The sequence below is a fragment of the Gossypium arboreum genome, chromosome 7, assembly GCF_025698485.1.
Source record: "Gossypium arboreum isolate Shixiya-1 chromosome 7, ASM2569848v2, whole genome shotgun sequence".
Lineage (NCBI taxonomy): Eukaryota > Viridiplantae > Streptophyta > Magnoliopsida > Malvales > Malvaceae > Gossypium > Gossypium arboreum.
Window position 1 is genome coordinate 22,249,348 of NC_069076.1, and position 22,748 is coordinate 22,272,095.

The 22,748-nt window shown below is 32.7% G+C and overlaps 2 protein-coding genes across 2 annotated transcripts; both read left to right on the forward strand.

Moving 5' to 3' along the window:
- Nucleotides 1–1,574: 1,574 nt before the first annotated feature.
- Nucleotides 1,575–3,176, forward strand: LOC108458046 (kinesin-like protein KIN-14K). The gene is made up of 4 exons (XM_017757286.2): nucleotides 1,575–1,849; nucleotides 2,496–2,653; nucleotides 2,736–2,825; nucleotides 2,984–3,176. Exons 1-4 carry the CDS (start codon nucleotides 1,831–1,833, stop codon nucleotides 3,125–3,127), a joined length of 411 nt encoding a protein of 136 aa, XP_017612775.1. The 5' UTR covers nucleotides 1,575–1,830; the 3' UTR covers nucleotides 3,128–3,176.
- On the forward strand, nucleotides 3,143–12,052 carry LOC108458917 (kinesin-like protein KIN-14C). Its single transcript, XM_053030966.1, is given in 20 exon segments — nucleotides 3,143–3,203; nucleotides 3,502–3,552; nucleotides 3,676–3,758; nucleotides 3,943–4,020; nucleotides 4,105–4,221; nucleotides 4,550–4,888; nucleotides 4,973–5,054; nucleotides 5,143–5,160; nucleotides 5,163–5,237; nucleotides 5,318–5,497; nucleotides 5,602–5,708; nucleotides 5,794–5,972; nucleotides 6,156–6,320; nucleotides 6,393–6,646; nucleotides 6,798–6,961; nucleotides 10,821–10,907; nucleotides 10,909–10,949; nucleotides 11,516–11,582; nucleotides 11,689–11,764; nucleotides 11,877–12,052. Coding segments are annotated over 18 exon segments (2,085 nt in total). The 3' UTR covers nucleotides 11,520–11,582; nucleotides 11,689–11,764; nucleotides 11,877–12,052.
- Nucleotides 12,053–22,748: the final 10,696 nt, after the last annotated feature.

Sequence of the window (22,748 nt, forward strand, 5' to 3'; positions counted from 1 at the left end):
GAGTAGCATGAGGAATGTTAGGCATAACAGAAAGTAGTTGAAGTCTGTTAGCAGTTGATTAGTTGAAGTCTGTTAGCTAGTCATTACTTTCTACAAGCGTATTATAAATATACCTCTCTCGTCATTAATAAAGTCAAGTCAGTATTATTCTTTCCATGATTTTGACATAATTAAGCGGAGTTGGTTGCGCACCTAGAGATAGGGTGACAAGATTTTGCCGGATTAGGGTGAAACCTAATAAGGGGATCCATAGATCGAGTTAATGCCACCCTAGGGCGTTAATTAGAAAGAGATTTCAATTATTCAATCTAGGTTTAGACATTGTTAGTCTCGAGAGAGATAATAATATAACTTAGGGATCTCTAAGGAACAAGTTGAATGAATAAATCGTCCGATTCAAAGTCAAATAACAAGTGAAGTCTAGGTGGATTTTTCCTTAGGTATTATCTTAATCAATTGAATTTTCCAAAAAGTATTTTCCCCAAATTTCTTTTCTGTGATTTTTTAGTTTAATTAATTAGTTAGATAAACAAAACCCTTTTATTTTTTAGGCTAGATAATAAAAAGAAAGTTGATACTAGTACTTTTAGTTCCTTTAGGTTCGATAATTCGGTCTTGCTAAAGCTATACTACTGTTCGATAGGTACACTTGCCTTCATCGTGATAGTAGTTAGTTTCAAGAATGATTCATTATAAATATTTAAAACATGTCACGAATATCATGTATCAGTAGGCTACTACGTGTATCAGAGGTTAGGTCACGTGTGTAGTACTAATTGCAAGCTACTACATGTACCCGATTGTTGGTCATATGTGTAGTACTAAGTACAGGCTACTATGCGTACCAGATAGCTTCAGTTACAAGGGTGGTAATATGTGCAGGCAACCGTGTATCTGCTATTATTCTGATTAGTTCAGGGGGAAATCGACTAAGTAAAAATACATGTGAACATGACTATGTGATGAATAAGCGCAGGTATATGTTTGTGGAAATTTATGAGCAATGTGCTTGATAGCTGAGCGAACTTTGGTAAGATTGATATGGAGTAAGTGTTACAATGAAAGTTACTACAAAGAAAACATGAAATAGTGAAATTTAGTAATAAAACAGTTTTGGACAGTAGTAGTTGTGTGACTTTGAAAAATCACCAAAAATGGTGGAAATCAAATTAGAAGTTGAATAAGATATGAAATAAAATCTTATTGAGTCTAATTTCATACAAAGGAAACAGTGTAAGCAAAATAATTTCATATTATGAGATATTTGAATTTTTGTGAGACAGAGCCTGAATGATTTCAGAATCCCCTATTTTGATTTGGGAAAATCATTAAAAATTGAAAAAAAATAATTATGGGTTATAATTTATATGCTTAAAATCCTTAATGAGTTTGTTTTTAAAAGAAACAAATAGAAACATTATCCAAATCTTGTAAGAAAAGATAATTAATTTTTAGTGCAGAGGGGTTGGAATTGTCAGATAGTGAAACATGGGTGACTTTAATGAATAAATTGTACTTATTGGCTAGACAAAAATTCTGAAAATTTTATGGTAAGAAGATATATGAGTCTAGTTTCTAAAAAAATTAGTGGTTCTCAATTTGGAGTCTCGTAACTCCCTCTACTCCAATGGTAGAGCGAATGCCAAACAATCAAAAAAATGTTTCAAACCCAAAAATTTCAACAAAAAAAAAGGAAAAGAAAAGGAAAATTCTTTTAATGACATAATACAGTACTTTGCCATTTAACAAAGATTCCTTGAACCTTTGTTCTACGTGCGCATCTCCACATCATCTCTTTGTCTTCTTAGGGTTGGGTTCTTTGCCTTTGTCATGTCTCCGCAATCTTATGGTAACCTTTCCTATCATGTCATTTATGTTTTCATTTTAAATTTTGTTGCTAGTTTTTCTATTTTAACAATGTTGAATGATTATGTCCTAGTCTTTGGATGGTATAATGTTCAGTTTTGTATATATTTGCAAGACATACCCAGATTTCAACAAGGTTGTAAAATCATCAATGTCAGCTGTATTTTATTAAATTGTTAGCTTCTTTGTTCTTTGCATTTCAGTATTACAAATTTCATAATGGCTGTTTTTCCAAATCAATCCTGTTAAAGGGTGTAAAAGTTTAATGCAGTTTTATTTGAAGATCACAAATTTCGGTTCAACTGCTTAATGCATTTGGAGTCTGCCGGTTATCATTGTCTGTGTGAATGTGTACATTTCAATATGCAAAACATGTAGGTACCTTGATATCGAATTGAATCAAGTTATTGACATCAAATGTTCATAATTAAGCCACAAAGCACCTTTGTAACTCAATGTAAGCCAAAAAAAAAAAAAAAAAACTATGGAGGATTTGGCTGTTCTAATGTAACTGCATTTCCATGTTTTTGACCTAATGGTGAGCAGTAATTATAAGGCAACATGTCCTTATCATTTTCCAGTTGTTTAACAAAGTGTGTTTGCCTTTTTGTCTTTTTCCTCCTCTGCAGCAAAGCAACGGGAGATTGTGATTCAGTGGTTGAACACTATTCTTCCTGATCTCAGGTTGCCAACAGAAGCCTCAGATGAAGAGTTGCGAGCTTGCTTGATTGATGGCACTGTCCTATGTAGAATCTTGAACAGGCTTAGTCCTAGTTCTCCAAATGAGGTTGTTTAAAACTCATTTTGGATTCTTTTAATTAAATCTTAATATGAGTTTGCTGATTTGTTTACTTTCATTTTTTCTCCAGGAAAGTTCTGAAAATTCTTCAGTATCGCAGCCAGAAAATGTTAAAAGATTTTTAGCCACTATGGATGAGTTAGGGATACCCAGATTTGAGGTGTCAGACCTAGAGAAGATATCCATTAATAATAAGAAAATTTACAGTGATGAATATTTAAATGAACATTTGATTTCTTAGCCACATGCAAATAGCTTCCTCATTTATGAACCTGGTAGAATTTAAATTTTTGATGATCCTCTTTCTCTCTTCTTCAGGGATCTATGAAGACTGTTGTCTACTGCCTTTTATCACTAAAGTTACATTTCATATCATCTGGAGAGGAGTTATCTACCTTAAGTACTATTACTAAAGCTGAAAGCACTGATGATGATGGATCGTCCCCTGGCTCTCCTCAATAATTTTTTGGTGAAGAAATGAGGAACGCTTTCCCAGGATTAAAATTGCAGTGTGCCATGCACAATCAAGTTATTTCAGGTATGTCTTTGTGCCTCCTTGTGTGTGATCATTAATGTTGTATCTGGGATACTTCGAAGGATTTAAATGCTTTCAATGGCAAAATTGCGGAAAGTGCAGATTAGAGGAGATTTTAGTTAACTGGCTATTCAGTTTGATGGTTCATTTGTGCACCCAAAATATACAAGCATTAGCAGATCTTATCTCCAATTTATGTCTTGTGCTTTTTGCTCATTCTGCAGAACCATCCCCTGCAGTATTGAAGCATGTTGGACACAAGTTCCATGAGGTGTTTCAGTTGAAACAAGCATGTTATGCTGATCTCCCCGTGACAAAAATTTTAGAGATGATGGAGTCAAACAGTTTAGAAGTAAGTTGTCAACGTTTATTATGTTTTACAATTTGTTTTGGCTACTCTTCTACTGTTTAATCCTCCAAAAACTTGTTATTTAATGGTGTGTGTTTGACGTTTTTTCACATTTCATGTATGCAGATGCCCCAACTCAGGCACTTTTAAATGTTGTGTATGGAATTCTGGATGAAACTGCTGAAACAATGAACGGCAAAATACCTCATGTATGGTATATGATGAACTAATGGCTATAATTTATTTATGCCTGATGTGCACATTTGGACTTAACATTTTACATATATACATTTGTATGCATGTTCATATTTTTACATATATACATTTGTATGCATGTTCATATACATGGATATCATGTTATGAGAAGATGATGACATTAACTTTCTTGATCAGCATGTGGCTTGTCTCTTGAGAAAAGCTGTGCAGGAGATGGGACGGCGTCTATCAACACAAGCAGATCATCTAAGAACTGTAAAACCTATTCTATTAATCTTGCTTTGAATGCTTTCTTCTCAGTTCTCACTATAGGTTTTTATGTTGTACTGTTGTCTGCAGCAAAACAATCTGTATAGAGCTCATGAGGAGAAGCACCGATCAAAAATCAAAGAACTTGAGGCCCTTGTATCTGTGTCTCGTAAAGAGACTAAGGTGCATGAACTAATGAAGCAAAAAGTAAAAGTGCATTTCTCTTTTAGAAGCTAACTTGTGTATTCAATGAACTTATTTGTTGCAGCATGTCACAGTCCTGCCTCAGCAGATAAGAACTCAAAGAAAAAAGAACATTTCTTGGTTTTCAGCTTCAACACTCTTGAAATGCTTCCGGCCTACCTCACAGGCATAATTATGTAGATGTTATTTTACACATTGTTTATGAATTACTTATTGCAAAATCTCAAATGAGTTGTTTGTTGAGAGTCTTTTCTGCCTCTGAATCTGCAATCTCATGAAATACGGGTACATTTCATTCTATTTTTCTCATTGGATTCTTGCCCACTTGCAGACTGCAAACTCGATATTGGAAGAACAGGAAGTTGAGAAGCAGGAGCTGATGAAGTTGGTGAGAGAAAATGAGAAAAACATCCTTGAACTTGCGGCAATGAGACAAGAACTAGATATTGTTGGAATGGTGCACAAGTTTTGCTCCTTGGAAATGGAAGCAGAGGCAAAGGTTGCTATAGCAATACTTCAACTGAAGATAAAAGAGCTTGAGTGCCTCCTTGCTGATTCAAATAATAAGGTGAAAGAGCTTGAAGCAAGTTTCGAGTCAAAATGCCAGAGTTGGACCATGAAGGAGAAAATCTACCAAAGCTTTATTGATTTTCAGTTTGAAGCAATGCAGGTATATATAGGTTTCTGTCATAATTTAGTTTTTAAATTTTTATCTCCAACATAATTCATTTTACTAATTTGTGCAAGTATTCAGAAATTGAGGTCAAGTTCTGAAGCCATTAAGCAAGAAGTTTTGGAAACACAGAAGAGATACTCCTTTGAATTTAATCACTTAGGTGGGATTATGGTTGGAAAGTTTTGTTATCTTGTTTTGTTTGTGATAAATGTTATTATGATATTTCTTTTTTCTTTTCTTTTGTTCAGAATCAAAGCTCAAAGCAGTACAGATGCGGCAGGGAACTATCATGAAGTTCTTAAAGAAAATCATAAGCTTTTTAGTGAGCTACAGGATCTGAAAGGTGCCTATAAGTTGCTTCTTCCTAGTGGATTCTATGTTTTTGTTTATCTCCTCCTTTTAATATTTTTAAATTTTTTACAGGGAACATTAGAATTTATTGTCAAATAAGGCTTTTTCTGCCTGGACAAACCGTAAAACTGTCGACTATAGAAAATATCAGTGAAAATGGACAGTTGGTTATTGCAAATCCCTCCAAGCCAGGAAAAGATGGCCAACGGTCGTTTAAGTTTAATAAGGTCTTTGGCCCAGATGCTACTCAAGGTTTTCATTCTTCTATCACATTCCTTGCAATATGAACTTGAATCTATTTGCTTTGTGAAGCATTGCAATGTCTAATCATTAGAACTCTTTTTAAACAATGGCAGGGGAGGTGTTTGCAGATATCCAACCCTTTGTTAAATCAGTAGTTAATGGATATAATGTCTGTATATTTGCTTATGGTCAAACTGGTTCTGGGAAAACCTATACAATGGTATGAATCCCTTCCCTTAAGCTTTATGAAGTTGCACAAACATTTTTGAACAATTCCTTTCAACATTTCTTTTATACATTTCCAGACTGGTCCAACTGGGGCAACTGAAGAGGAATGGGGTGTTAATTATCTAGTTTTGAACCATCTCTTCAAAGTCTCTCAAGATAGAAAAAGCAACACGGTCTATGAAGTAGCGGTTCAAATGGTTGAAATATACAACGAACAAGTGCGCGATTTATTATCCAGTGATGGTTCTCCGAAGAGATATCCTTATTTTAAACAAGATAGACTTGCTAAATAGAAGTTTGTTAACCTGTTCATATATATATGTGCGTGTGTGTATGTGTTTGTATATTACCCTTTTTGAAGTGTTTTTCTTTGGATGCTTGAATACTATTCATGATTTAGTTATAGTCTACTTATCCTTGTTATCCTTGATCTGCACACGGTTGGGATTACAACTATCACTCAACTTAATGGGTTAGCTGTACCTGAGGCTTGCATGCACCCTGTTATATCGACCTCCGATGTTTTAGATTTAATGGATATCGGATTCAAGAATCGAGCTGTTAGTGCTACTGCTCTTAATGCAAGAAGCAGTCGCTCTCACAGGTTTGTATATTTAATATTTTCAATTACATTTGAATATTTCCCCAGTGACATGATTTAGAGTTATGGCTGCAGCATTGTCACTGTTCATGTTCGTGGGAGGAATGTAAAGACTGGAACTGTATTGTATGGTAATCTTCATTTGATAGACCTAGCAGGCAGTGAAAGAGTAGATAGATCTGAGGTAACTGGTCATAGGCTTAGGGAAGCACAACACATAAACAAATCATTATCTTCCCTAGGAGATGTAATTTTCGCTCTTGCAAAAAAGAGTCCTCATGTGCCCTACAGAAATAGCAAGCTTACTCAAGTACTTCAAAGCTCTCTTGGTACGTCTTTCATCTTTATTCTTAAACTACAGAAACCTTCTCCGGGTTTTAGAGTACTAAAAACGTGTTCTAATCACTCAAAGATTGCTGAAGTTATGGTTTGTCTAAATTTTTACTTGTTTCATAAGTTCTATGATATTGTATGTTACAGGAGGCCAGGCAAAGACCATCATGCTTGTGCAGCTCAATCCTGATGCCACTTCCTTTTCTGAAAGTATGAGTACTTTGAAGTTCGCCGAATGAGTTTCTGGAGTTGAGCTAGGTGTTGCGCAAAGTAGCAAAGAGGAGAAGGATGTTAGGGAGCTACTGGAGCAGGTGCAATTTTTATATTCCTCTTCCATTTATCATTGAACAAGTTTTAGGAAGAAGAATGATTCTCTCTTATTACTTCTAATCTGAATATAGCCTTTTAAAGAATAGTAGGAAAAATAAAAAAGGAAATAATCTCTAGAAATTAGCCTATCCCTAAAAATTAGTAATTTGATTGTGGCTAATAGTACAAGAAAATTCCTAGCACTAATGTAGAAAATCTGCTTAATTTAAGGAATTCCAACACTCCCCCTCAAGCTGGAGTGTAGATGTGAATCAAACCCAGCTTGCCCATAATTTCTTCGAACATTTTTCTTGAAATGCAACCCCTTACCAGGAGTCCCTTTTAAGTATCTCAATATCCTGTAGGCAGCTTCCAAATGTTTCTCCGTTGATATCTCCCCTGTCTACTTCTTCTCCATCCTTATCGGTTCCTAATTTAAGGTTGGGTTCCATAGAGTCTTGTCTATGTTCTTTGGAGTTTCTACAGAGTCAACATTAGAAACAAAGGCATTGTAGGATTTAGACAAGTTTCCATAGGATACAAACCGAGAAATCGGATGTTGAGTGCAGCTCCTAGTGCCCTTTCTTCTGCAATTAGAAGATGGATGGAAGATGAAGGAGGTGAAACTTCTTCCTCGGGATGGTCCTTGGGTAAAGATGGCATAGGCAATTGTTGTTTGGTCTCAGCAGTTGATGTCTCCAGAGTATACACGAAGTCCCCGAGTTTTTCCTTGTTGTTTTTCAGAATGAGTGGGCTATTTTTCTTCATTAGTATGGTTAATCACCCTTGTTTCTTATTGCTGAACAGTGGAGATAGGAAAAATAGGTTCCAAAACAGGAATAACAGTGGCTGTAGAATTTTCAGCAGGTTTTGTAGTTGTGGTAGGGCTGACAGGTTCCAAAACAGGAATAACAATAGCTGTAGGATTTTCAGCAGGTTTTGTAGTGGTGTTAGGGCTGATAGAGTCTTGAGGTATAATGAGAAGATTGCTCAAGGTCTCATCTTCACTAAGTATCTCCCCCTGAAGATGAGAGGCTGAAAAATATGGCTCGTTTTCGAAGAAAGTAACATCAAGGGACACAAACATCCGGTGTAAGGTTGGAGAGTAGCACTTGTACCCTTTTTGTGCAGGTGAGTAACCAATAAAGACACAAGTGTGAGCTCTAGGATCAAGTTTAGATCGGTTAGGTTGATGGTTGTGGACAAATGCTTTGCAACCAAATGTTTTGGTTGGGAGATTAGGAACACGAAACAAGGGAAATTTTTTTTGAAATGTATGTAAAGGTGTTTGAAAGTTTAATACCTTTGATGGGAGTCGGTTTATAAGATAACAAGCAATGAGGACAGCTTCTCCCCATAAATACTTTGGTACACCCATAGTAAACATAAGGGCACTAGCCACGGCTACCAGGTGTCTGTTTTTCCTCTCGAAAACCCCGTTTTGTTGAGGGGTGTCAGGACAAGAACTTTGATGTATGATTCCTTGCTCAGAAAGATAAGGACTTAGGATAGAATTAAAGTACTCTCTTCCATTATCAGTTCTAAGGGTGTGAATATTTGAATTGAACTGAGTTCGAATCATTGAATGAAAATTTTTGAAGACTCTAGAGACTTCGGATTTTTCTTTAAGGAGATAGACCCAACAAACTTTAGTGTGGTCATCAATGAAAGTTATGAACCATCTAGCCCCTGTGATGTTTTTTACTCGACTGGCTCCCCATAGATCTCTGTGAATTAAAGGGAAAGGTTGAGATTGAACATAAGGTTTCAAAGGATAAGGGACACAAGTGTGTTTAGACAGTTGGCAAACTTCACAGTTCAATGAACTAATTTTCTTATTTAGAAATAGTAGAGGAAACAGTTTCTTCAAGTACATGAAATTCGGATGTCCTAGTCTACGATGCCATAGCATGATAGAATCGTCTTTTGATGTAGATAAGGCCATCCCTTCTTTTGAACTGTTTTTGTTCCAAACATATAAGCCATCATTAACTTTAGCAGTGCTAATCATCTTCCCTGATTCCTATTCCTGAACCACACAACCGAAAGCAGAAAATTCAGCAAGTACTTTTTCATCCTGGGTAAGCTTGCTAATTGAGAGTAAATTACAGGAAAGATTTGGAACATATAAAACTTTATCAAGGGAAAAATTTTCAGTAAGTCTCACTGTCCCCATTCCAGCCACCGGCGAGTAATGCGAATCTGAGAGTGATCATGACAAGGTAAATAGGTGTGAAACAAACTTAGATTACCTGTCATGTGGTCGGATGCACCCGAGTCTAGTATCCAGGAAGTTGTGATAGGTTCGTGTGTAGTATTTAAAGCAATACCTTGAATAGCTAGTGACCCACCTGGCTGTAGGAGTCCCGAGTAGTTTATGAAGAGCCTCAAGTTGAGTTTTGGTTAGCCTAACATTCGAGCATCTTCTTGATAGTAGATATCATTGCTTGCCTTGTTTTCTTCTGTTTTTTTCTTCAGGATAGCCATGGAGTTTGAAGCATTTCTCCTTGGTATGCCCAACCCGATTCTGATGGCTACACTATGGCTTTTTGAACCGAATCAATTCCATCTTTGAACCTTTGAGATTGAGGGCCTCTTGAAATAAGAGCGAGTTCTCGGAAGGATGATGACCAGCTATGGTCAATGGTTTTAATTCTCTTGCGTCTCCCAACATAATAAGACGTCGTTTCTCTTCCTCCTTACTTCACAAATGCTTCTCCTATGGTTGGCGGTGTGGTTACGCCTAGTATTCGATCCTCGGACCTCATCAAGATCACGATTTAGTCTGCTAGGAACTCATAGAGACGTTCTTTGTTAAGATGATCCATGAACTTGGTGTGTTCCAAGCCCTTGCCCCAATCAACTTCATAATACATGTCAAACTCCTACCATAAGATCTTTAGGTTGTTGTAATATTGAGTGACTTCAAGTGTTCCTTGTCGAATATCTTTCAACTTTAATTTGATCTCGAATACTTGGGAAGTATTTCCAAGATCCGAGTAATTCTCCTTGATTGCATCCCACATTTCTTTGGCGTTTTGAAAAAAGATACGTCGCTTATATGACCTTCCATCGAATTTATAAGCCAAGCCATAACCATTGAGTTGTTAAGCTCCCAAGTTGCATAACCGAGTCTGTTGATGCTGGTCGAGGAATTTGTCCATTAATGTACCCAATTTTTCCTCGCCACGAAGAACCATAAGGATGATTGTGACCATTGCAGAAATTTTTCCATCTAATCGATGATTTGTGATTATAAGAGAAGAGTTAAGGTCACCTTGTGGGATTCCTTGACTGTGAGTTTGAGTTATTTGTGAGATCTCAGTCTCAGAGAAATTTTCGGTGTCACCTATGGGAGTAGGGTTTCTAACAGAGAAAAAACAGAATAAGAGAAGAGAAGAAAGAGCAGGATCAAATGGATTCCTGATGCTCTTGATACCATGAACAAGTTTTAGGAAGAAGAATGATTCTCTCTTATTACTTCTAATCTGAATACAGCCTTTTAAAGAATAGCAGGAAAAATAAAAAAGGAAATAATCTCTAGAAATTAACCTATCCCTAAAAATTAGTAATTTGATTATGGCTAATAGTATAAGGAAATTCCTAGCACTAATGTAGAAAATCTGCTTAATTTAAGAAATTCCTACAATCATAACTTTTTCTTCTATAATGTTTCAATTTCCAATATTAAACTCAACTGGAGTCAGACATACATGATGAAGAAGTATGCATACTCATTGTATTTTATTTCATTTCAGTAGATATCTTCTTATTTAGTTTCCTTTAAATGTTTACGAGAACCATGCGTAATAGGATAAGGTACTGTTACTCCATAGCATTATGTTTTAACTGGCTCTGCAGATGGCATCTCTTAAGGACAAAATAGCTGAAAAGGATGAGGAGATCAGGCGGTTGAAATCACTAAGAGATCTAAAACCACGGATACCGCAGCAGCAGCAACTGTGAGCAGCAAGGAACAGGCTCATTGAGGTATGGTTCTTCCTGTATTCCATATGTGTCTTTCCTCATGAAAGCCGAAAACTGTCCAATGGAAAAGGCCAAGGACATACTGAGAAAGCAGTTTCGGATTGTGAAAATTGTTCACAGTGAGAATAAGCATCCTAAGGCTGGTTTCCCTGCAGTCCTTGGATGAAGAGAAGTTTACTGAAGAAATATCTAATGTTGTTCTTTCTATGTGTACAGAAATTGATGCCTCATCTGTAATACACACTTTTTCCTAAAGGCATAAGTTTGGGCAACTGAGTATTCTTTCTTCTCTTTTTCCTCAGGACTCATTGATAATTTTATAGTTTGCTATTCAATTTCATTAAGATTCCAAAAGTGATCACATTCTTTATTCTAATGAGATTCCAAAAGTGATTGTATTTTAGACCATATTTTGCCTCCTTTCATTTACATCGAAGCAAGCTAAACTGCAAAGTTTCAACCCATTACTGTTTGAGTACTAAAAGTTTTCTTCTTAAACATAAAATGTCACTGCATTTACATCTGAAGTTACATTCTAGAAGTGACAACTAGCTTTACTGGGTTTGCAGATAACATAAATTTGATATGGGGAAACTTTGTTCCAGTGCTTTTCTTCATTTTAGGCTGCAAACAGATGTAAGCCTTCTTTCAATCACATTTGTTCAATATTTTTTAATTGCTGTATTCCATTTATAAGGTGCTCCATTTTTTAATCTATATCTCATATATTCTAATTTTGTAGCATCAAAGACTTGACTTACAAAAACCAACACAAGGGTTAAAGGCATTAAGAACAGACTCTACACAGCCTTCAACAAGTATGTAAACCTCAGAGCTCTTTAGCTTAATTCTCATTAGCTATGGTAGATGAAGATTAGTAGGCCTGTTGACATATATCCTCCTAAATTGTCTTCTATTTGCTCCTTTTAGGCGTTAGGAAGAGTCTAAGCTCCACTTCAATCAGCCCTTTTCCCAGAAGATGATGATAATGATGATTTTATGTATGTTGAAGTCTCATTTTCAGTATAGATAATGATGTTGATGATGCATGCCTGCCTAAGAAATGAAATACATCTAATTTCCTGACTGGTTTCTTTTTAAGGTAACTTTATTCGTATATTTCATTTTCTACTGCTTTGCTATGCTTTCTTAGTTCCTTAGTGTTTACACTCACTCTTGTGGAGGCAGAATTTTAGTTGACAAAGCTAGATGATGATGATGATGTACACCATGATTTCAAGAGCTTGTCCTCTTTAAGCATCTCTAAGTTCTCCATCTATAATACAACATATAAAAGCTTAATCTAAATTCTTTCTTTATTTATTCTTTCTTGAGCTTCAAATATGTATATCAAAATCTAAGCAATGCACACTTTCCATTATATTTTTAGATTTTATCAGTTCACTTATACTATTTAATAACTATTGTAATTGTATTTGATATTATGAACCAAGTCAGATTACATAGTATTAAGAAATAGCAACAAATGCAAAGCTAATAACAGAAGTAACATTAATGAGGCTAAAATGGAGAAATTGTCGTATAAATAATCAATAACATTAATCTTTGTGTGCGATTGAATAAATAAAGGCAATAAAATCCAAATTTCTCCTCTTTTTCCTTTTTGCAAATAATTGTTATATGAATAATCAATATATTTATTTATTTTTATTTTGAAAAAAAAAGTTTTATGATTATTTATATGAATTATTTGCAAAAAAAAAAAAAAAAAAAGAAAAAGAGAAGAGGATAAATTTAGATTTTTATTGCCTTTATTTATTCAATCGCACACAAAGATTTTATAGATTTAAATTTTTTATTAATTTATGATTTTATTTTTATGGCTAAGTTAATTTCGTTTTTAAGGAGAACCAAATATTTTTACTCAAAGACAAGTCAAAGCAACAGAATAAGTGAAGAATTACTAACACTTCATCCCATAAACTCAAGCTTATGCGCTTTAGCTTCATTATTTACATTTGACTGAGAATTTGAAACTAAAATATGCACAATACCAGAAATAGTTTTAAAAATCAAGTAGTTAGCATCCTATAAAGCACCCTTTTCAACCTCATGAGTTGCCTTGTTTACTAGTCTATATGTCCACACGGTCGAGCCACACGCCCGTGTCTCCAGGCCGTGTTCCTCACACGGTTGAGACATACGACCATGTCTCAGCATGTGTAGTCAAAACTTAGGCTATTTTCCATGCCTTCATGTTACCCATATACCCTTACAACCTTATACATATTAAAACCACAATTCATGGCCTCATTTTACTGATTAAACACTCTTTATTTAGACATATTCATAACATTAACATGTTCTCTTACAAGTAATGCATCTACTCATGCAATACCAAGTCTAGATTCCTTAATTCACATTCATAGGACTTGTCATTTTGATGATCACTTCTACCATTATACTATGATTACCAACCATGCATGGCAAACAAACATAATCACATCATAAACATTAGACATGTCACGAATAGCTAGGTTTACAAGCCATAATCAATATGAGCCACATCTCATGGCCATATACGTATAACTCAATATAAGCCAATACATTTGGCCAAAGCATAATAATTCATGTCAATAAACTAGATCCCTATACATGCCACTCACTTGAAATTTCTAATATATGCTTCATTATTCCAATGGTAGTGACTTGACAATGTGATGCTGCCTCCGACGATCTCCAACCCCGAGTTGACTTGTCAAAACTAAAAGAAATGGAAAGGAGAGGGTAAGCTTTATAGCTTAGTAATACCGTATGAAAATAATAAGTAATTTATCAATATGCTTCCACCAATTCTTACAACATGATCTCAAGGTAATACTATCATAATTGTTTTTTTTCACCTATGTTCTGGTTAAGCTGTTTTCTCAAGTCACATTCACTAAATTACCTATATCTGGAGTTACGGGACTCAAAATTAAGATCTGAAAATTTTACCAGAAACTAGACTCATATATATTCTTACCATAAAATTTTTAGAATTTTTTGTATATAAAATTAGTACAGTTTATTCTTCAAATTCACCCCTATTCTGCTGCTTAACAGCTTCCACCTTTCCTTACTAAAAATTAATTAACTCCTCACAGCAGATTCAAATGAGGTTCTTGTTTGTTTTATTTGAAAATAGACTCATTAAGGATTCTAATCATATAAATTTTAACCCATAATGATTTTTTTTACAATTTTTAATGATTTTTCAAAATTAGGAAAGGGGATTTCAAAATCATTCTAACTATGTCTCGCAACAATTTAAATATTTCATAATATGAAACTCTTTTGCTTACATTGTTTCTTTTATGTGAAACTAGAGTCATTAAGATTTAATTTCATATTTTATTCAGCCTCTAACTCAATTTCCACAATTTTTGGTGGATTTTCAAAGTCGAACTATGGCTGCTATCTAAAACTATTTTAGTGTAAGTTAATGATACTAAGTTTATCACACTTTATTAATTCATTTTCACCACATTGGTAAAAATACATGTTTATACATCATAAGTATAGACCTATAATTATAAGGTCATCACAAAATCATTTTCACAGGCATGACTTACCTATTTACATCCTCACCAAATGTGTATCATAAATCGAAATCATTTCTCATGAGTTTGGCATACATACCTGTGTTACTCGACATGCTCATATACTTACTCATATTCATTCCTTATCAATCATACAACATGAATTAGATTCACATCTCATCAATTTCATGTAAGTGCCTGTACCACTCACAACATAGCCATAAGCTCTATCATTTGATATAAACCATACATCTCCTGTTGAACCATTTGGAATACTACATGATATTCAATAGCCCAAAACATGGAATAAGATACCAACGCCATGTCCTAGACATGGTTTTACACTGGCTAGCACATCAAAGTCGGTGCCATGTCCCAGACAGGTCTTACACAGACTTTCATATATCGAGGCTGATGACGTGTCCCAAACAGGTCCTACACTAGCTCTCATCTATCGGTGTTGATGCCATGTCCCAAATAGGTCTTACATTGACACACAACAAGCTGACGCCATGTCCCAGACAGGTCTTACACTAGCTTGTATATCTTGAGGCCAATGCATGTCCCAGACATGTCTTACACTAGCTCTCGTCTCAATGCCGATGCATGTCCCAGACATGTCTTACACTGGCTCTCAAAATGTGGCCGATGCATGTCCCAGACATGTCTTACACTAGCACACATTTCACCCAATGTCATGGTATGAATAATCAAGTCTATTCCAAATGTTCAACTGGAAGTCTTTGTTACATTAATTCTCATAATTCACGTTCTCATTACAACTCAACAATTCATGTTGAACTAATGATATAATACATGATAACATTTAATTTGCATTATTTACGTACAACTTACTCGTTCCAATGGAATATCATATTCCATAAAATTTCCAAGCATTCAATCAACACATAAATGTTATTAACAATTTGGCATCACTTTCTCATATACAATATTATCAACATAAAATTTAATACAATTATAGCAAGATAAATTTTCAAGTAAATTAACAATAGCATGGATATCATTCTTATTTAATCACACGGACTTATCTCGAATACAATTTAGGCTAATTACGTCATTTTAGTCCATAACCTCGTACTTTTCGATTTAAGCCCGAATCTCAATTCCTTGATCTAAAATGATGAAATTCACTCATTTAATCACTAAATAAATTTAGACAATCAAAAATTCATTTTTTTTACAAAATGACCATTTTGCCCTTAAACTTTCACAAAATGACCATTTTACCCCTTAGCCGAACCCTTTTTACTCTTATAGAAACCCAAAATTTCTATTATTTCACCACATTACTATTTATTTTACAATTACTACAAACTAGTCCCTTTTAGGTGTTTTTCATGAACACCACTTCACAAAAGTTATTTATTAAACAACTAAGATTCATTTTCTTCCATAAAATTTCAGCGAATCTCATAGATGCCCTCATGGTAAAACCCTAGACTTTCATCTATTTTGCAAAATAGCCCCCCTTTAGTTAGCTCATGCTACAAGGGTTCCAAAAAACACAAAAATCAACAAAAATGATCATCAAAATCACTTACTTGAAAGGGATGGAAGTTGCTGAAATTTTGAACTCTCAAAACCCCTATTTTGCTAGTATTTTGTCGAGGAAGGAAGAAAGATGAAAAGATGACATCCCTTTTCTTTTTGTTTTATTTTTAGTCAAAATTAAGCTACTAAATACACCTAACTTTGACTTTTCTACTCCTATTTGTCTCTATGGCCGGCCAAGCCTATAAAATGGGTCTATTTGCACTTTAAACACCCCCAATTATGGTTCTCTAGCAATTTAACATATTTAGCTAGCAAATCACAACTTTTGCCCTTAATGCGATTTAGTCATTTTTCGCAATTAAGCATGAAATCGCTAAAATTATTTCACCAAAATTTTCATGCACTCATATAATCATACTATAACACATAAAATAACATTAAAATAATTTCTCCGACCCCAAAATAGAGGTTCCGAAACCACTGTTCTGACAAGGCCCAAAATCGGGCTATTACACAACCTTTCAAAGTATTTCAGAAAAATTGGGCTCACACGCCCATGTTGTCAGCCCGTGTGTGGCCTATACGACGCAAATTGGCCTTGGCCATGTAGATCACACGACCTGTCCCAGAATCCCATACGCCCGTGTGGTTCACCTGTGTGGGCCCACAAGCCCGTGTGGCCCATACGACCAACCTGGTCGAGCCCGTGTCTCACACACGACCTCGCCAGTCCTCACACGGTCGTGTCAAACGCCCATGTCACGCGCGCATGGCCTGGTTTGTCATTCACATGGTCGTGTACTGCCACACGGGTGACCACACGCTCATGTGGCATCGACAATTTCACTTTTCAACTTTTATTGATTCTCGTTTTCTATGTTTTTAGGTACACACCTGGTTTCGATTTGCTGCAAACACTTCCGAGCCTCTAGTGACCTAAAATCAGTATATTTCATCCCTTTTAGAAACCCAAAAATGAGTCTAAATCGATTAATCGAAAGAAAAAAAGTCGACTTACCGCTACAGAACGAACACTACTCCGAATCCAATCGGCGAAATGCTAATACTAGCCTTATGAGTTACTCCTAAACAGCAACCAAAACCCTAATAAAACACTTAATCAAAGTAACATTCGAGTTAGTGAATCGAAACTTACCACACGCGACCCAACAGTGAATAAGCAAGACGATTGCAAGCACGAAAGAATGAATAGTCGAACAATGAGGGAACAAAGGGATCTCAGCAGCACAAGGAGTATAATAGAGGGGAAACAGCAAAAAGAGAGGAAAGGGAGAAGGGGTAGCTGAATTTGCCAAAAAGAAAGCAGTAAAACACAAAAACTGTTAACCCCCCAGTGTTTTTTCTCCTTAATTCTCTCCATTACTCAGATTTCTGATCCAACTCAAACTCTTCCCCGTAACCACACAAAAATAAAGCCAACGTAGGGAATCAAACACAAAGCCTCTAACACTTTAGCACTCCACTTACCCACCAGACTAGCGGGCCCATTCTAATATGCTTCTACAAATACTTAAATATAAGCCTATTGAACAAGGTTAAGGCTTTATTCAGAAAATACCAAAATTTGCGAAAGATAAGGCTTGAACTTGGGACCTCTCAGACACACCCAGAACACTTAACCAATGAAGTAGATACATAGTTATGTCATAAATTCATAGAAACAAAAATATAAATTTTGGGGAGTTACACGATCAATTCAAAGTACTTATATGAGTATCACCCTTTTTATAGATGTAGCATCCTTTTTTAAATACATAGTGTATTCTCAACATTTTATATTATGAAGATTTTTAACAAGGTTTCAATTATAAATAAATATATTTTATTTGGCAACAAATCTCATACATAATTTTTCTAGTAAGTTAACCCACACCTGATTGTAGATCCAAATCAATACACCACTCTAAGAACACTACACTTGGATCTAATCGATAAGTTACCTACTTATCAACCAAAGTGATCTTTCATTAGGGAGGTCATTTTAAATGTTTTATGGCATAAGCCAATTTAATAACACTCCGATAAGCACTTACTCTTATAGAAATCAATCGAAATATGATCTCGTTCCCATCGTTAGTGACTCTCTGGGTTGGTATCGATCGACCCTTCAACATAAAGTGATATGTTAAGATTTTGAAGGGAAATATACTATGGCCTTTAAATACATTCGGCCTAAAGGAAACAAAGAATACAATATAAAAACAAGTAAAATGCAATTATAAATGTAAGTACGAATAGCTACAAGACAAAATCCAACCAATACAAAACATAGAAAATGAAGAACCGGAAAGACCCATCCTTGGCAAATGCATATGTTGATATGAGTTTAGTGTTACAAATTTAATTCAATATAGTTAACTATTTAGTTTCAGGAAAATCATCCCATACATCGCTAATGAATTTTTTTAAGGTAAACTACTCCCTTAGTTACTCTAAATAAGGGTTGTTCTTATTTAGGTCACCCCCAATTTTATTTTGTTAATTTGGTCACCAAAAAAAAGAAATTGATCAAATTGGTCACTTTATCGTGCAAATGGTAACGAAAGACTAACCGTGCATTTTCATGTATTATTTTTTGTGACCAAAATAGGAACAACTCCTATTTAGAGTAACTAACAGGGTAGTTTAATTTAATTTTAGTGTAACCAAAATAGAAATGACTCCTATTTAGAGTGACTAAAATAGGAAATACATAGTCAACATTCCATTATCATTTAATGATGGAGTGGCAATTTGATTAATTTCTTTTTTGAGTGACCAAATTATCAAAAAGAAATAGAGGTGACCAAAATAGGAACGACCCTTAATTAGAGAGACTAACAAGGTAATTTATCTAATTTTTTATACTCCACAAGAGTGTGACTTGTATTCTATATGGTACAATAAAAAAATGAAAAACAATTTAATATAAAAACAAATCAACCACTTGTCATATTTTTTAACATGTTGAGCCTAAGAACTCTACAAGCTATATATCATATAATTACTTGGAGTTTAATCTTGTAGATTTAATTTAAGAACTATCTTATCAAAACTTAACTCATTACTACGAGGCAATGTTCGATTATTTTTATTTTTGTATTTTATAACTAAAAATAATAATTTAATTTAATTTAATTTCCTAATTATTATTACAATTTATTGTTTTTTTACCTATTTTAATCCTACAATGAATTTAAAATTAAAAAATAGTTGCAGAAATAATAATAATAATAATAATAATAATAATAATAATAATAATAAAGATGGGGGCATGAATGGAGACGGCAGAAAATGAAATCCTCAAAAGAATAAACCACTAAATATATGTTTTTCTTTTTTTCAAAAGCTTTGACTTAATTTAAATAAATAAATAATAATAATAATTGTATGTACGCAGGTGCGCATGTACGACTTTAAGTAATTAATTTCTACTAAAAATTTTATTACAGTGTGAAAATCGTAAATTTAGAATAAAAATATGTTTAAAATTAACGAACAGTAAATGTATTGTTTGAAAGTAATAAATAATAATATATAGAATATGTATGATGTTAGAATGAAAAAAATTAGATTAAAATTGTTTATCATGGTATTGTCATTAATCTTGAGTTAATATTGAGTTAACTTGTGACGTCAACTCAATGAAATGTATTAATATATATAATTGATGGAGGTAATAAAGTATGCATAATAAAAATTGAAACCTATAAAATACTAAAATAAAGCTTTAATTAAGTAATAAATTAAATATTTTACTAATATAATTAGTTTAAGTTTAATTATCATATTTTTATGACCAAATTAATGGTGACATAAACTTAATAAATCACTTAATAAATAATATAAATACGTATAAGAAACTATCTGCTTTTCTTGGAAAAGAGAAAATATAGAAATTAAGGAGTAAATGAGACATTCTTCATCTTATTACCTAATCTTACCTCATAATTTGATTGGAAAAGTGTTGGTTTTGGTTGATTAAATCAAGTCATGCTTTATAACTGCACCTGCGATTCATTACGCAAACATATATTTTTTAAAAAGTAATTAAAATTTTTATTTAATTAGATATTTGAATTGTGAAAATGTATAATTTTTTTAACTGTTATTCGTTAAAATTAATGTTCCTAATTTTTTCTCTAGTTAAATTTATTATGTGTTATATCGTGATCGACATGTAGCAAAAGTGATAAAAATAAAATCAATAAGAGTTATAAAATTATTAAAAAATTTAAATTTATTTTAAATTTATTTAAAATAGAGAAAAATGTTTTAAATTTATTAAGAATATAATATGTATAAACATTATAAAAATATAAAAATCATTATAAAATAAAAATATAGAAAACTATAGAAATAAAATCATAAAAGAATTATAAAAGTTGTAAAAATTTATAAAAATCGTAAAAATATAAAATTTTATAAAAAATAATATCTAGGACATTACGAGTAGAATATGGTAAAATTTTACAAGGGTATAGTATTTTTCTACATTTTAATAAATTTTATTTATTTTATTTTTAGCATCTTTGTCACGTGTCACAATCACAGTATAACATGAGGTGATTTTGCTTAAAAAAAAACTAAAGACTATTAATTTTAACGATCGGAGGATCTTTTGATACATTTTGATAATTTAAATAACTAACCAAATGCAAATATATATATATATATATATATATATTTTAAAAAAGTTAAAAAGAATTTTACACCCTTAAGTTTATGTTTTTATAAAAATTATTGCTTGATGAATATAAAAGTCAAGCATAAAACAACTTGCTTAGAAAAGTAATGTAATTTTAATGTGTTCTAGAAAAAAAAAGAAATTCTACGTGTTGTTCAAATAGCCCACAGTTATTCTAAAAAAATGAACAATAGGAACAAAACTACTTTCTACTTTCTCATTCCATCCACTGATTTCCTAGTTTTTTCTATTCTTCATTTTTATGCACTAGTTTGTTGCCTTCGGAAATCAAATTAATTTATTTAGGTATAATAATCTTTTAGCCCTCTAATTCTATAAAAATAATTATTTTAACCTTCAATTTAATTTTTCATCTTTTTAGTCCTTAAACTTGCGTTTTTTGTCAAATCACCCCAAAATGAATAAAAATGTTAATGTTTTTCAATTTTTCTGATGTAGCATACACGTGGATTGCCACTTAGATGACACATCAACATTCAATTAATTTTTAAAATTTAAAATTCAAAAACTATTTTTAAAATTAAAATTATTAAAATTATAAAAATGTTAAAAATTAATTAAATGTTAACATGTCATCGACGTGTATATTATATCAGCAAAGTTAATAAATATTAACTTTTTAAAGGTAATTTGATAAAAAATAAAAGTTTAAAAATAAAAAGATGAAAAAATAAATGAAGGATAAAATATTTTTTTATAAAGTTGTGGGTTAAAAATTATGTCATTTATTTATGTGCTGGTTTGATGCCTTGGATATGATTGGTAGTATTCATTTATTTATTTATGTCATTTATTTTCACAAGTTATCCAACCTTGACCTTGTTGCTTTTATAATTCTTTAACAACACTTTTTTTTAGATGTGAAAATATATAGATATGTTAAATTTGTTGCTTTTATAATTCTTTAACAACACTTTCTTTTAGATGTGAAAATATATAGTTATGTTAAATTTTAATAGTTAACTCAACTAGATATCCTTAAACTTGATTTTTATTTTAAATTGGTCTTAAATTTTAAAATATTCTAATTACGTCCTCAAACTATCAATGTTGTATTAATTAGGTCCTTTTATTATTAAAATTATTATCAACTATTAAATGACACGTTAAATCTTACGTGGGATAATTTAAAATAAAATTTTAAAGAAAAGTAAAACGTTACCGCATAACTTTTAAAAGTTAAAAATAAAAATAAAATAAAATTGAAAAAGAGAAAGTGAACTATAAAGCTTTTGTAAAAGTTTCAAAACCTCAAAACCAAAGTTTTTACAATATCCATTTTATAATATTAATTTTTCTTTACAATTTTCATTTAAAAATATGTCACATGTGATCCAAGATCTCATTTAATGGTTAAATTAATGATTTTAATAATGGAAGGACCATATTAACATAACCTCGATAGTTTAGGGATATAATTAGAATATTTTAAAGTTTAAAGACCGATTTGAAATACAAGGTTATAGCTTGAAGATGTATAATAAAATTAACTCAATTTTTAAAGAGAAAATGTATATATTTAAAAAAATATATAAATGACAATTTTAAAAGTTAGAAAATTGAATTTAAACCATATTTTAAATAGAGAAAAGAATAATATATCAAGGATTCGTCACATACCTGTCGTAATTCTGAGCATTTATTGAAACTTTATCAAGCATCCATTAAAAGGAAAGGAAAGCATATGGAGACAAATTTTATATCCCAAAATGATGAAATGGAGGCAAAAGATGAAGATGTTCACTATAATACTAAAGCTGACCATGCCTATGAGAGTGATAAATTTAATGACCTTAATAATATAACTCACCTAGATGTGGCAGATTTCTTTGAGAATCATTAGAAAAAATGATGTTATTTTGACATTTTAATTTCTTTTTAAGTATATTTTATTTTATTGCATAAAGAATAATTTATATTTAATAAATATTTGCAATGTTTCTCATATTATATTTTGTTTGTTTTTATGAAGAATATGAATATTCAACAAAATTTCGGTGGACCCAAAATCAATTGAGACGTGTGTCTTGTAGATAG